The sequence below is a fragment of the Falco punctatus genome (genome assembly GCF_963210335.1).
Source record: "Falco punctatus genome assembly, contig: scaffold_29, whole genome shotgun sequence".
Lineage (NCBI taxonomy): Eukaryota > Metazoa > Chordata > Aves > Falconiformes > Falconidae > Falco > Falco punctatus.
The window spans coordinates 959,606-975,460 of NW_027660164.1; the positions used below are offsets into that span (position 1 = coordinate 959,606).

Consider the following 15,855-nt stretch of genomic DNA (forward strand, 5'->3'; position numbering starts at 1 on the left):
ACAGATCAGCCACCATCTAGGAATAGATTGGCAATTACATACCCCATACCGACCACAATCGAGTGGCCAGGTGGAAAAGATGAATCATCTAATCAAACAACAGATTGTCAAGCTAGGTCAAGAAACAAATCTAACTTGGCCTCAGTCTTTGCCATTAGCTCTTACACGAATTCGAACTAGACCAAGAGCAAAAGAGGGGCTTAGCCCATTTGAAATTTTATATGGACGACCCTATGGGGTACAAAAGGGGACGTCTTCACAGATTGGTGAAGAAACAATGACTTCCTATATGGTGGCACTAAACAAACAATTAATAAGAATTGAGAAGCATGTGATGGGAACACGTAGTAGGGGTCTGGATGGACCTGTTCACAATATACGACCAGGGGACTATGTATACGTTAAGTGTTTTGCAGATAAAACCCTGGAACCACAGTGGACCGGACCTTTTCAAGTCCTACTCACCACCTACACTGCAATCAAGGTTGAGGGACAGAATTCTTGGATTCACCATACCCGGATCAAGAAAGCCCCTGCAACTTCATGGAAAGTAACCCCAGATAAAAAAGAACTGAAACTTAAATTTACTCGGACAAATGGGAACAATGTGGGTGGCAAGTAAGTGAACCTGAGCGGTTGTGGATCCACCATATGAGAAGGGCACCACAACAAACAATATAGAACAAAGGAGTCTGGGACTGAGCCAGTGGCCAGTCTTGCCCAATTTGTTATCAGTAAGCCCCAACTCAAACAAAGATATTTTTGATCAAAACAGATTTTATATGTATATATGAGGAACGTTTAGATTCTTAAAATGATCAGTAGTGGGTTTAAACCATTTGTGGTTTTTTGTACCCTCTCTCTCGCCTACAACCAAGAGCCTGATAACTGGCCTTGGAACCATGCCCAGAAAAAACACACTGGAATAATGGGAAAGGTGGACTCAAAGACGAAACTAGCTATGGTGTTTTTTTCTGAAAATGAGGTGTACCAAAAGAATCAATGGGATCGGGAGGATGTACACAAAGTCGACCGATTATGGGGAAAATTAGGAGATAGGATAAAAGTAGGGTGTCAAACATATAATGAAAAAGATAACACCAAGATTTCAGGAGACACCCTGATTAATGTCAGAAAGGTAGATAAGGAATTTACCCTTCTAAATACAACCATGTGCTTTAATTCACGGGAATGCTGGCACAATTTTACCTTAACCGAGCCCATCTTTATAATATGCCTAGGAAAATATCCTTTTGAACATAGAACATGGGCCAGAAAGATAGGCGACAAGTGGCAAACCAGTAGATTTAGAATCTTGTATTATGCGAGAGCAGCAGGGCTTCCTCTGTGAAAGCAATACTATAATGGCTCAGGATACTTGTTTAGATACAGATCAGAAAATATGCCATTTCGAGGCCAGACCAAATGCAAACTTGAAAACAGTAATTATATATGCAGGGAAGGGATGTGCGTGTTTGAGAACTTAAGTGTAACACAATAACTGTAGATGGGGAGGTAAAGGAGACTGCACAATATTCAAATTACTGTATCTGTAGTTTTACATCTAACTTTACCCTATCACAGATGATAATTCCTACCCCCATAGGACTAAATATAAGCAGTATAAAAGAACTATTAAAACATGTAGATTTTACAACGTATACTGGAAGAAACCAAAGAAAAGGGACACGAAACTATTCTTATGATCCATCATGATATAGAGGGGATCAAGAAAGTTTTTTTAAAAAAAAGGTAGAACAGGATGTAATTGGTGGAATACTCTCTTTGGCTGGTCACCTTCTGCAACAGGAATTCTTAACACTATGGTACACCCCATTGTGATCTTATTGATCAGTTTAGGAATTTCCTTAATACTAACCATTATGTTATATTTGTGGGTCTGGAGAGTGTTTAAAAGGGTAACACTTATGTATGATGCTTTATATCATTCGGGAAGACTGCTTAAGTAAAAGAATTTAATTAATTTAATAAAAAGGGGGGATTGATATGGAGAAATAGTGTGAAATGGGGACGCTTAACACCGACTGTGATTGTATATGTCTACTCAGAAATGTGGGTAGGGTGACTAGTCATGGGTGCGGTGTCTGATCACATAGGCACACAGCTCTGAGGAGACAACTACAGTTTTTGAGGAGACGCCTGCCCTTCTTCCTCTAACAAAGGGGAGACGGGGAGACGCCTGCCCTTCTTTCTCTAACAAAAGGGGCTATTTAAAAGAGAATGAGAGAAGATGAGAGACATTCAAATGCTATCTAGAGGAAGGGAGTGCTAAGTCTCCTTGCTGGAGAAGATTGGATGGTCACAAGAACATGAATCACCTACAAACCTGCAAGACCACCACATTCCAGGAAACGGACTGATAAGCTAATTAACATACGAAGCGGGGTTTAGGTAACAAATATGTATAGGCGCTAATTGAATATTCATTTGTTTCATTGTATAAATGTGGGATGGTTCGTCACTTCGGGTATGCACGCTTGTGGAGGAGCGATCCCCCGTGCATCTGCGCGCAATAAACATACCTACTTTATAACTTTCGAGTTATAGAGTCTAATTCCGCACGTCAGGGGCGAGGGGCGAGGATCCCACCGCCGGCTTTTCCTCCCCTTGCCCGCTCGCAGGGGCTGAAGAGGCTCCTGAGCCGCCCCCTGCGACAGCGTTACCGCGGGCCCCGATGCAGCCCCTGCCCCAGCCCGCTGCCACGGCCCCGGCCTGCGGCTGGGGGAAAGACAAAGCCCCGCGCAGAGCCGCGGCGGCTGCCCGGGCACCCGGGGGCGGCGGGGCCCCCAAAGGCCCCCCGACTCGATGCCGGCCTAGCAAGGGGACGGGACTGCCCCCCCCCCCCCCCCCATACCCAAGCCGGCAGGGCCCCCAAAGGCCCCCCAAATTGATGCTGGCCTGCCGGCCTAGCAAAGGGATCAGACACCCCCCCCCCCGCTCTGTACCCGAGCCGGCAGGGCCCCAAAGGCCCCCCGACTCGACGTGGTATGGAGAAATAGTGTGAAATGGGGACAATGGACATCGATCGTGATTGTATATGTCTGCTCAAGGAATGTGGGTACGGTGACTGGTCATGGGTGCGGTGTCTGGTCACATAGGCACACAGCTCTGAGGAGACGCCTGCCCCTCTTCCTCTAATAAAGGGGCTATTTATAAAAAGGATGAGAAAAGGATGAGGGACATTTCAATGTTATCTAGCTAAGTCTTGCTGGAGAAGTTCAGATGGTCGCAAGGACACGAATCACCTACAAACCTGCAAGACCACCACATTCCAGGCAAAGGACTGATAAGCTAATTAACATACCAGTAAGCAGGTTTAGGTAACGAATATGTATAGGCGTTAATTGAATATTCATTTGTTTCATTGTATAAATGTGGGATGGTTTGTCACTTCGGGCATGCACGCTTGTGGAGGAGCGATCCCCCGTGCATCTGCGCGCAATAAACATACGTACTTTATAACTTTCGAGTTATAGAGTCTAATTCCGCACGTCAGTTTTGGCGAGCCAGCCAGGAGGATTTCTGCTCGGCTGAGGGACCAGCTGCGGAGCGGACACTCCCAGGCGCGCCCCGGGAGATTTCCTCGGAGGAGCCTCCTCTTCTCAGCTGTTCACCCGGGAGCAGAAGAGAACCCCTGGATCCGCGGATAAAACGGTATGTTTAGTAACGGGGCGGCTGGTGAGACGCACGGAGACGTCCGGCGCGCAGCGTAGTCCCCAGGAGGAAAGGTACCTTGGGAGGGGGTTTGCTGACCAAGGGGTGGCCGCTAGCGATCTTGAGGGCAGATCGAGCAAACCCGAGGTTACTGCCATTCCTAAAAGCCCAGAGGCCTCGTGACGGAAAGCGGGGGGCGGGACGGAATAAGGCGGAATCTCACAGGAACAAGAGGGACCTCACAGCAAAAGTAAAAGGGAAACTTTTGCGTCGGAAAAGAAAAAAAAAAAAAAAAAAAAAAAGGGGGGGGGAAGCTAAAAACTTCCTTTAAGTTGTCTTAAGAATTGGGGAATTCCTAGAATGTAACAACTGAAATAGCGCTCTGTGTCTTGTTTGTTCTATGTGTTGTCTTGTTACATGTTCAAAACTTGGAGTTATGAAATGTATGTTGAAAAATAATAACATTCTGGTAATTCTAGGCAAATAGCGGAAAACTTAACACTCTGCTTAAGACCAGGAAAAATTTGGGGGTTTTTTTGTTGTTTGTTTTTTGGCAATTGTTCATTGAAATGCATACTCTGTGAACTGTCAGTGTTCCTAAAAGTTGTACATAAGTGCACGGTACCGTATAACATACTGCTTGTGTGACTGCGGGCTGCCCGGAGAGTGTGAATGGTGTGATTGAGATGCGCGTTTTGATTTTCCGTGTATAGCTTAATTATTTTGACTGAGTGCGAGTGCAAGAGTGCTTGAGACACGCGTTTGAGTGCGAAACGAGTAAGGAGCTCTATCCGCGTTTCCGACTTTGGGTGGCTAAAGGCGGCCGGAGAAAAACAAAGTAACTAAAATTGCGAAATGGGAAATGGAAGGAGTAAGCCCTGTGAAAAATCGCCCTTGGGTTGTATATTAAAACATTGGAGGGATGTCGTAGGACAGGGTGGCACCGAAAATAGAAGGAAATTGATTAAATATTGTAATCAGTGGTGGCCTTTGTATAAATTGGGGAGTGATGCGAAACGGCCTCAGGAGGGAGGAACGTTAGATTATAACACTCTCCTGCAATTAACGTTTCTGAGAATAGAGGGAAAATGGGACGAAGTATCGTATACAGACATGTTCTTCGTGCTCCAGGACAAACCCGAGTGGCAAAAGGACTGTGGATTAGTACCCCCTCGGGATCCTATGGTACTAGCACTAGAAAGAGTGCGGGATTAACATCACCTGATCTTTGATTATGGCTCTAGAAAAGGATAGGAAAAAAACCTGAGACCTAAACTAGAAAGATGTTCTTGTTGAAATTTTTGTGTTAAAAAGCTCAGGTTGCGGTTCCTTCTGTGGAGCAAACAGAATGAAACACGTTGTAAGATATAAAACTTGTACTAATGTATGTAAAACCTGAGGGGGGTGGAGAATCAAAGACCTTGTGAAAGTGTTAAAGTATTGGGGTGAGTTTGTACAAACCCCCGTACCCCCTCGAAGGTGCGGCTGAGTCCTGCTAGACGCATGGCAGGGTGTTTGCTATTTGCCTGCGAAGGCTGATATGTAATAACACAGACTTAAAGCAACAAGGAGCAGATTTGCATTCAGGGTGAGAAAGAGTTAAAACAGAAGTGCTGCTGCAGAGGCAGGCTTGTGTAACCTGCAGAGCAGGAACAGCATCTCCTGCCCCGAATCCTGATGGTGAGGAGGAGGGGGTTGCTGTTGCTGACAATTGAGCAGAAGGACCTGACAGTGTCACCCCGTGCAGCACAACAGGACCGGTATCGGCCCCTTTAGGGCAGGCAGTGGGTCTCAGGAGAATAAAGGTGAATCTTTGATGGGGAAATTTAGATGTTGGAAAGTTGGTTGTGAAAGACTTATCAGGATGATCTAACAGAACTAGATAAAGGTTCAAGTTGATTGTTACTAGATAATCGTGATTTAGAAAAAAAAGAGGTGGAATTTTTAGTGAATACAAAACCAACTTATTTGATGTTAAACTTCAGTGAAAGGAATTTGTTACAGTTGTGGGAGCAGCTGGCCACCAGGAAAACATCCTGAAACCTTTAAAGTACAAACTAAGAAAACAAACAAGAATGCCAAATTCACCAAAATCTTTGTTGGGATGAGATTTATTAGAACATCTAGACATTTAAAAAAGGAGAAATGAAACCAAAAGTTTAAAATGATCAAGTGATTGAAATCTTGAGCTTATCTTTAATTCAACAGAAAAGTGGAAAACAGGACCTCCCCGAAGTAAAAGAAATCTTTAACCAGGTAAATCTGGAAATAAATTCCAGGTAAGGCAAAAAAAAATGCTTTCCCTGTTACAGTAAAAATGATAAGGGAAGGCCTGCCTAGTTCAGGTAAAACAATATCCCTTGGTCAGCAGGGCTGTGGGGGGTATTGGCACAAAAACTGAGATAAAATACACTCTGTAGTAGTTCTACTAATGTAAATCTGTGTGTTTTGCCGTGACGGTGACTTGTTATGGGATGTGCAGATGAAACTCTGCATTGACAACGAAGTACAAGGAATAAGGTTGGTCAGGTGCCTCCTACCACAATCAACGGCAAGACTGGGTTGGCCTCTGTGTTTGCCACCAAGAAGGATCTTGAGCTCTGCTGCTGGCTGCAACCCAGTAGGCGTTGAGCGGTGGGAACACGTGCCATGCCAGACCTTGATGTGAGGAAGGGCCCCCTCTGTTATAAGAGGGTCGTCCAGGAAGGAAGAACGTAAGATGGCCCATTGAGGCACTGGTTTGGAAATTGGAAACCGCCTGGCCGACCATGAGGCTAGATGAGCAGCAGAGAAAGTAGGAAAGGAGGAACTATCCTTAATACCAGACCGTAAAATCCAAACTCTAAGTACAGATGAGGAGCCAAACTATTCTAAAGGAGACCTAAAGCTAATTCGGGACATGAATGGTAAAATAAAATTAAATAAGTGGGCTTATTTGGCAGATGGCCATATAGTGGTACCACCCAATTTAATATGGACCACAGCCCTCACAGAACATAATAAGACTCATTGGGGAGCTGGTATGTTATATAAAAGTCTAAATCAGAAATTGATAGGGCGAAACTTATATACTGTCATAAAACAATGTAATAATCCCAATGTAGCAAACAGAATAAAACTAGGGAACATTAGTAGAGGAAATTATCCAGGACAACAGTGGCAAGTTGATTTTTCCGAACTCCCAAGAAAAGGGGGGTACCGGTATTTATTCGTTATGACTGATACGTTTTCAGGTTGGCCAGAAACTTTCCCTTGTCGAACAAATAAAACAAGAGAGGTAACGAAGGGATTGTTAAATGAAATTATCCCCCACTTTGGGGTTCCGGCAACAATCTCTTCTGATAGAGGCTCACATTTTTGTGCCAAAATAATACGAGTGAGTACGGTATTGGGATTAGATTGGCAATTACACACCCCTTACAGGCCTCAAGCAAGTGGAAAAATAAACCATTTAATTAAACAACAGACAGTGAAAATAGGACAAGAGACAAATCTAACTTGGCCACAGTCTCTTCCCTTGGCATTATTAAGAATACGAACTAAACCGAGAACGAAGGAGAATTTGAGCCCTTTTGAAGTATGATATGGGAGACCGTACCAGTTACAATTTGCCAGAGAAGATTCATGGCAGTTAGGGGAGGGATATTTGTGTGAATATGTGAAGACCCTCCAGGGAGAATTAAAAGTTATAAATAAACAAGTATTGGGAACAAGGGCCAGAGGGTTGGATCAACCAGTCCGTTCCTTTAAATCTGGTGACTATGTGTATATAAAGACATTTTCAGGGAAACCTTTGGAAGAGAAGTGGGAAGGACCCTATCAGGTGCTGCCGACAACCTTCACTGCCGTCAAGATAAGAGAATAACCAGCCTGGATTCACTACTCTTGGATAAAGAAGGCTCCTGAGAAATCATGGGCTGTCACCCTGGCAGGACCCACGGGACTACGGTTCTTTAGATCGTAAAGAAATCTCCGGAGACACAACGGACTGTCAAAAAGGATCAGGGACATTTGTGTAAAGTTATTCTGATCTTAATTGTAACTGTTGTAGAAATATTAGAAACTGAAGCATGGGTAAACAATACCAGTCTTCAAACATTGCAAATGATCGTTAATGCTACGAAAGCTAAGGAATGCTGGATACGTACCTCTCTTCCTAAAGGAGGCTTGGTAACACCCCTGTATGGGGTGGCCTCCCAAAACTGGAATTATCTCGATGACAAATGGACTACCTGGCCAGACTTTTGGAAAAAGCCAGACTACGGTGGAGGATATTGCCTATTTGATAATAAAATATATGAGTTGGGTCCCAGATTCGACTTACAAATATTAAGCCTAACCACCACAATATTTATGGAAAGTGATAACAACTGTCATTGGAAAGCTCAAACAAGACAGGAGGAGCATGTCCTGGAAACCCAGGGCAAAATACTTGTTCCCAGTCTGATGGATGGAATGATTAAACAGACATCCATGAGATACGGAACAAGGTGCAGATCCTGCATGAAATTACTAAAGATGATTTATCATAGAGTTTTAAAGTGATATGGGACAAACTGACTTCCTGGTTACCTAATTTGGAATGGTTAAAATATGCTTTTATTATAATACTTACTGTAATAGTTTTAGGAATATTATGTGTATTACTTCAATGTTTTGTTTGGTGCTGTCGAAGAATGATCATAAGGCATAATGATTTTTTGTAGTTGCAAAAGAATTTGCAAAAGTTACTGGAAAAGGGGGGAATGAATGGTGAATGATGTGCCACTTATCTAAAGGATGATGTAATTATGTTTATGTAAACGCTGGGAAACATCCAAGGACCCTTATTGCTAACATGAGGGATGTACTAATTGCGAAGTCCTTGGATTTGTCATCTTTAAAAAGGCTGTCTGGTCTCAAGTTCCTGTTGTTTATACAGCGTGGCAAAGACAAGGACTTAAATCATGGTCACTAGCTTATGTAAGTAAGTTCCTCGAATTGTAATGAATATGTAAACGATTTCCCAGAAAGTTAATGAATAGGTCTGAGTTGCTTGTATAAAGAGGGGACTGAAAAACCCCCTTGGGGTGCACGACTTTGGTGGAGCGATCGCCAATAAAGAATAAAGATAACCTCCACTCACTCGAATATTGGTGAATGATTCTTTAAATCAATCCAGTTGAAGATGCCCCTGCTTCATGCAGGGCGGCTGGACTAGGGCACCTTTAAAGGTCCCTTCCAGCACAAACCATTCTACGATTCTGTAAACTACCACTGTCATTCCAGCCACTGTGTATTTATATATACTTGAGGAAGTCGAAGTCCTTCACGACTGAAATTTTACTCTGAAAGTTCTGAATTGCCTTGAAATTCTCAAGAGCTTTTCTCCAAAACATCCCTTCCAGAGATACTGATATTCAGGTCCCGGACCCAACACCATACCTGAGGTTGTTTACAGCGGGGCAGCAAAGTTTTGTAGAACAAGTGAGGCCGAGAGACTGCCCAGACACATTCTCCTCCATGTTCTCCCAGACCCATGTGGCAGCACCTTCAGAAAACACTTTTCTGTTCGTTCCCGATACAGTTCTAAACATCTCTAACAAAATTTCACCAATGTCCTCCCCCCTGAAGCAGTGCTGCTGTTACCACAGATAGCAAATGCAAAGATGTTCAAAGGAAACGGTCTGAAACACTTGGAAGCTAAAGGTCACAATAAGCAGGAAAAGAAAATACTTTACCGTGTACATGAGACTGTTCAAACTTTTTGCCGGTGCAAAGTGGAAATTTCCAGCTACCTGCGGGAGACAGTAATCTTTCATTAAAAAGCCTGAATCTACATAAACAAAGCAGCCATACCGGCGGTTGGATTTTAAATTTTTTATCGGAATAAGATAGACAATAAGCAACTCATTGTCATGGGTGACAATACCAGCAAATATTGTCCTAAAAGAGATATGAATTTCCCCTCTTCCTCACAGGCAGCCATGTGGAAAGCCACCATCACATACCGATGTTGACAACAACTGTTCTATGCAGAGTATTTTAGTGGACATAAAAATGAGAAGAAGGAATCAAGTCTACCGGGAGGGAACTAACTGCTGCTGTAGGAAATATCAAAAGGTATCACAAGGTATCACAGAAACGGAGTGGAGAAAGTAACTGGGAGGGTGAGCAGGCAGGGTAAGAAAACCCTTAATACAATAAACAACAGCGGTCCTATGTCTGCATCCATGAAAACAAGCCGTGTTCAAAAATAAAGCACTGAACCTACCGCCAAAAAAAACCCCACACACTCCAAAATCCCCCGAAAGACAAAGGTTATTCAAGTTTTAACCTTGAATATGAAAAGGATATGGATATTAGATGTCAGTCCTCCCTGACACTCGCTAGCAATCATACACACCCTCCCCTGGAAGATTTCAACGCATCAAGCTCACACGCTACGTTACACCTTTGAATGTCCGCGCAAACCTATCGCGTATGTTAACTGCGGACCCGATGAGAATGGAGATGTGACAATGGCCCCCAGAAATTTCCCTAGTGACGCCCACCCACCCTTGGACCCTTGCTACCCACAGCACTCCCCCTTGAATCTTTCCTGCTCATCACGCTTTGTGACAAAGGGTCCTGTAATGGTTCAGCACCCACGATATTCAAAACACGACGTCTGGCTTCATGAGCGAAAGGGCGGGGTGTGTTTGGTTTTGGTTTTGTTTTTCAGAAATAAAGAATGTTGCCTCCAGGAATAGTACACAAAGATGTAAAAAAAACCTCCAGATTTTGAAATAAAGTAGTAAAAAAAAATTACCCTGGGCCTGACTGCTAGAATGTACTTGGGTACGTAACCTGCACGTCCCAGTGTTTCGAGCTCGGTAACCTGCCAAATGACAGGGTAGTGACACAGTCATCTGGCGTATCTTGTACTACATTTTCATGCACCAGTTGCAAACAACATCTCTTTAAGCATCTTCAACCATGACAACTCCAATAGTCTTGCTTCCACTGGTTTTCTAAAGAAGGGAACATTTCACTCCCCCCAGCACCTCTGCTGACAAGTTGTTGGTTACTGTTACCTCCAGCACCCGCCGGTGGTCTCTGTTTTGAGACTAGAAGGGCAGGTGGGACTACCTCACCGCAAAGAAGCTGCCTCTCCCCCTCCAGAAACCTCGGTAAAAAGACTCACTAGCTAGATGGTAGAAAAAGCTAAGCTTCTCCAGCCAGCCCACCTCATGGAACAGGGAATTTGCCCCTTCCCACCCTTTTCCTGACTCTCCTACTGAACCCCCCTACAGGCACAAGTACCTCGCAGAGCCCAGGGGTTATTACAGTCCTGTGAACACTTAAAGTTGGAAAAAAGAGCAGACTGCCCCGACTGTGCCTTCTGACGCTCATCACCACCATGCAACAGGCTCACGGCAAAACCCATCTCTCACCTTGTTGACCTCCAGGAAACCGTACGCTCTGCAGCCCTCGTTCTTCTGCTCTTCCATTTTCTGGCTAAATCCTTCCCTCTTGCACTGCTCTACACTCTCCGGGTTCTCGAAGGCCCAGCCTCGTCACCCGTATGCTTCTCTGGCATCGTCACAAGTATTGCAGCACCTGCAAGAGCACAAACATCATCTTTACAGCGATAAAGAGACACTCCAGCTCAGGACTCAAATCCCCGGTGGATTTTGTTTCAAAGCAGCAAACTTCAGGAACTGGACACTGAAAGGTGATCTAATGCTCCTGAAGGAGCTTGAGTTTCCTGACGTACTTTTTGAGATTTTGGCACGAGGACGCAAGCTGCTTCAATGCAGCGCTTAATTCTGAAGAGGGCTTTAGTTGTCCGTTCAGACAGCCAAGTCCATCCTTGGCAAATAAATTTGCTGCAGAAATGACATTTGTTTCTGTGGGAAGTCTCCCACAGTTCTGAGCAGCCTGGAACTTCCCCACGTGAACACAGCATCTACCTGTTTCTGTTCCTCCCTTCCTCCGTTTTTAGGGAAAGACTGGCAACATCGGAGGCAGGGTTAATGGCAAACTTTCTTCATTGCTCTTCTACCTCTGGACTCACCAGAGTCTCTGTCACGCTCACCAGAAAAAACAATTGTCTGTCTCTGTTCCATGTTGTGCTGGACAAAACAAAAAGTTGAAGGCTGGAATCATGAATCCCTCAAGATGGAAACATCTCTGGGGAAGGATGCAACTTGACAGACGTGACAAACTAAATTACTATAGCAAAGGATAGTCCAGAACCTGTGGACTATCACGAATCCATTCTTACACAAATTTGCAGGTAGAAGGAATGAGAAACACCGAATAACACCCATCATTTGTGTGAGTGATGGGTGTCTGGTCTTTGCTCCCATAAGGATGCAAAGCCTGCAGCAGAAACGAGAAGGCAAAGCCATAACTGGGTTTTATTCCGAGACAGCTCACAGAACAGTGAAATAATTTACACAGCTCCCCTCTGGACACCAAGTAATCCCAGAAAAGGTTCTGTTTGCTAAGATACAATCTTTGTGCTACTGCCCTCAAACAGGCACGCAGACAAAACAGACAACCTAACTGTGCACGCTCTTAACAATTGTGAGTGCAGCACAGGCGTACTAAAACACAACAGCTCTCACCATTCTCTGAACAGGTGCCCAGGAGGATTTCACTGCACGGACCTTCACAGGCATTTTGGAAAAAAAAACCCCAACACGTATGCCACATTGACTGTACCGATTCAAGCACTAAGAAGATGTAAAGGTTACCGAATGTCCTCTGACTCTGCCCCGTCACAGCTTTCACAGCGATCGGCATCCAAAGCATTTGGATCAAACACCTTTTCTTCTTCTTTCCCCAGTTCTAAGACAAAAGAGGATTCATAGTGATGAGGCACGTCTAGAAACACCACCTTGTACTTCTGCTCTACGCACAGAAACTGTTCTACACGTGAAGGAAATGATTTTGTATCAGAATCTGCGCATCCTGCACCCGAAGCTCACCTGAAAGAATGCACAGGGCCTGTTGAGCTGCAAAATAAGATCAACAAGCAGAGCAGCGTTTGCCACCTGAAGAACACCCTCCACAGAAAGAACCAGCCACCTGTAAGCCTTGCCGGAGCGCCGATCAGATGTTACTTGCACAAAGGCTTTGTTAAAACTTTGTCTAAAGCAGACCCAAACAGCGAATTGCGACCGATACAGGACCTGTTACACAAAGAACATTTTAAATAGCAGACAGCAGCGCATAGCACATAATCCTGTCCCAAGATACGTAGGGAACACAGTTATACATTGCTGTGAAACTAAATCACAGCGGGAATCTCCCAAGCGGAAAACTGACACTCAGCTCTCCAGTACAACGATGCTGACAACGCACACACATTAACCACTGGCTTACTAGAAATCTCCAAGGAATTTCTATCTTTGTCACGATTTTACAATTCTGCAAGTGTCTGTGCCACCTGTGTGTTGAATGCGCGGCCACAGTACAGCTGGGGCACAAATACGTTCTTAACTGCAGAAGGCTGCAGAGGGAGTCTTAACAGAGGAGATGAGAGCTGGTGACAGCTGAAACCTGCCAAAGGGCAAGACACGCCTCCAGAAAACTCAAACAGGACCTTTGCTTTCCCAAAACAAATGTGAAAGGTCTGTAAACTTTGGAGTTCTGAATAAGCGAGCCAAGGAACTGCATGTCTAAAATTTTCAGAAACATGGGTTGTTATGGGAAGAGGCCCCTTAAAACCAGGCTGTTCCACTCACAAATCCTGAAGGACAGGACCAAGTCTGCTGGGTTATAAAAGCCCTACAAGGCTCACCGTCTAGGCACCGCCGCACCACCCTCCTACGAGCCTCGGGAAGGCGGCTTCTTGCATAACTAAGGCCAGGGCAAGTGATAAGTCACACACTGCTGAGGTGACAAAAAGATAGGACCCTCTTTGTTGAGACTGGGAGGTGTAACAGGTGGACAGAAGTGAGTATTTAGAGACATCTGTATTAGCCACAGAAAAAAAAGAGATTTTAATTAGGAAGTATGAAATATGCATGAAAATCAATCGTTAACCTCACTTCATGGTAGTTATGATCAAGCAAATAAAAAATTTTAGAAAAATATACCCGTTCTTAAACCACTGTATGAGACTTACTTTCTACAGCTTACAACATTCAAACAAGGTGAGAGTACAACTAAGAATTCAACCAGTACGGGTTTTGATCCTGTAATTACACTAAAAGATAGCATCAGGAAGAATGCAGCTTAGTAATTCCTACGCTTTGTCAAAGCCATGGTTCCTGCCATTTGAAGAACACCTGTACAACACACGGAGTCTTTCAAGATCCAGCAACCAGTAACAGCTTTCTGAATGTAATCGGTAGCTGCCTGTCGAGTCGTCTCAGAGAGCACCCAGAGGTACTGCACACAGCTTGGATACTATAAAGAAACTGCAGCACATAAAACCCCACATGCAAAGTTTCGTGCTGTTAACATGGTCCTCGACTCGCACGCAGGTATGACACATGACGCTGGAAAACTCGGCCCATGTTAAAAGGAAACGAAACAGTAAATAAAAATAAAAATAAAAAAAATTCAGTCCTCTATCGCCATCCAGTGGAAATGAATGAGATGACATCCCAGCACAGAATGCAACCCACCACAGAAATCATTAAGCTATTAACTATTTTAACGTAACTATGATCAGGAAAAGCCTCCACATACTACTCCATAATATTTAGGTATGCTTTATTAATTTAAGGTTAATGTTAAATAAAATGTATTTTTAACTCAGAAATTTAAAGTGCTAAAGCAGCTAAGTGGCAGAACCAGGCCCTGTCCCTAGTGTAGCCCTAATCCAAGGCTGGTTTAAAACCCAGACCAGTTTATCAGTGGGAGAACAGAGAAGCAACAGATGATCAATCTGTGGACACAGGTGCTTTCAGAAACACAGGCGGGTTTGGAAAAACTGGTGCATGTGAATAGGAACTGCTCTTTCAAAGACTAAGCGCGCTTGAAGGAGCGTGTGAGTTAAAGTGGGCAGAAAGAAGATCACGATCCGAGGAGGAGCCTGGAACCAAGGCAGAGACTGGAACCGAGCAGGTGAATCAACTGGGACAGAGTCAGGTGATGGATTCACAGAACTGACAGGACCAAAAGAGACTCCTAAAAACTTCAGACATTGACTAAGGATCTGATAAGCGTGTATAACCTACGCTGTATCCCTTGGTTCTCTGCCACCCGCTGGGGTGGTGGCCCAGCTCTGAGTCATGACTAAAGCCCAGCGGTACCCACGTCTGTGTGATTTTTCCTTTACCAGACAATACTGCTGTAGTTGCCGTTTAAATAACTGACTGAACATCAAGTGTTACTAACAGAAACTGATAATCGGAGAGTTTCACAAAGGTGGGTGGACACTTCCAATCTAACTTGCCACACACGTGGTGGAAGTCAAACTCGCCGTATCCTTTTTCCAGACAGCAGAAGAAATTGCTCGTTGCATGCAATGCAATTCGATCGCTTTCAAAATGCCTCTCCTGGTTGAGACACTTTGCTCCCTGCAAGTTTCTCTTCCTCTCCGTTGATAATATAATGAGCGAGAGCAACCGGTTCAGACCGAGTGATCCCAGTGGAGGCTGGCGACACAAGTAAGGCAGGAGGCCCGTATGTGGAAACAGAGAATTGGGTACAAAAAAGCGAGGTTTGACCCCAGACGTTACATTTGCCACGCCACAGCCTCCGAATACAGAAAGGCTGCTAAGTGACACAACAGTAAGAACGCTGTCACCTCACTTCTGTGACACCAGAAGGTCTCGTACCTACCCACTGTTCAGCTCTTGGCTTAGTTTAGCCTTTCAGCTTTAAGAACAGAAAAGCTAAATCTGAGTTACAACAAGTCAGCAAGTTTAGTTCATGCCAATACGTTGCTAGGGAGGGCCTGGCGGCCGGAAGATCTCGCGCTGTACGGGAACACAGGGCCCCCCTCCAGGCAGCCAACAGCTTTTAATTTATGATGTCAGCAGACGGAAGTGACATTGTAAACCCAGGCTATATAGTGCCGCGCCGTTCAGCAATAAACGCCATTTGCCATCCACCACGTTGGTGTCTGTGAGCTGATGGACCGCGCGGCCAGGGGTCGGCCGCCGTGCCGTTCCTGAACCAGGTCACCGTGCGCCTGCGAAGGCAACAAGTGGTGCCGAAACCCGGGAACATTCACCTGGAGTCGGGTGAACGGTG

At 44.7% G+C, this 15,855-nt stretch overlaps 1 protein-coding gene across 14 annotated transcripts in view; it reads right to left on the bottom strand.

Moving 5' to 3' along the window:
* LOC308057735 (endoplasmic reticulum-Golgi intermediate compartment protein 3-like) overlaps window positions 1–15,855 on the bottom strand; it is a 255,789-nt gene that overhangs the window by 228,817 nt on the left and 11,117 nt on the right. For 4 of the 14 annotated variants that reach the window (XR_013925420.1, XR_013925421.1, XR_013925424.1 and 1 more), the window contains one exon: window positions 10,179–11,256. Coding sequence is in view for 1 of the 14 variants with exons in the window: in XM_080411794.1 (XP_080267920.1) it covers window positions 11,214–11,256; window positions 12,399–12,492 (137 nt within the window). In the remaining 13 variants the exon portion in view is untranslated. Of the gene's footprint in view, window positions 1–5,768; window positions 9,453–10,178; window positions 11,257–12,398; window positions 12,837–15,855 lie in introns of those variants that run through there. The other 10 variants (XR_013925415.1, XR_013925416.1, XR_013925418.1 and 7 more) reach the window with 9 other exon arrangements.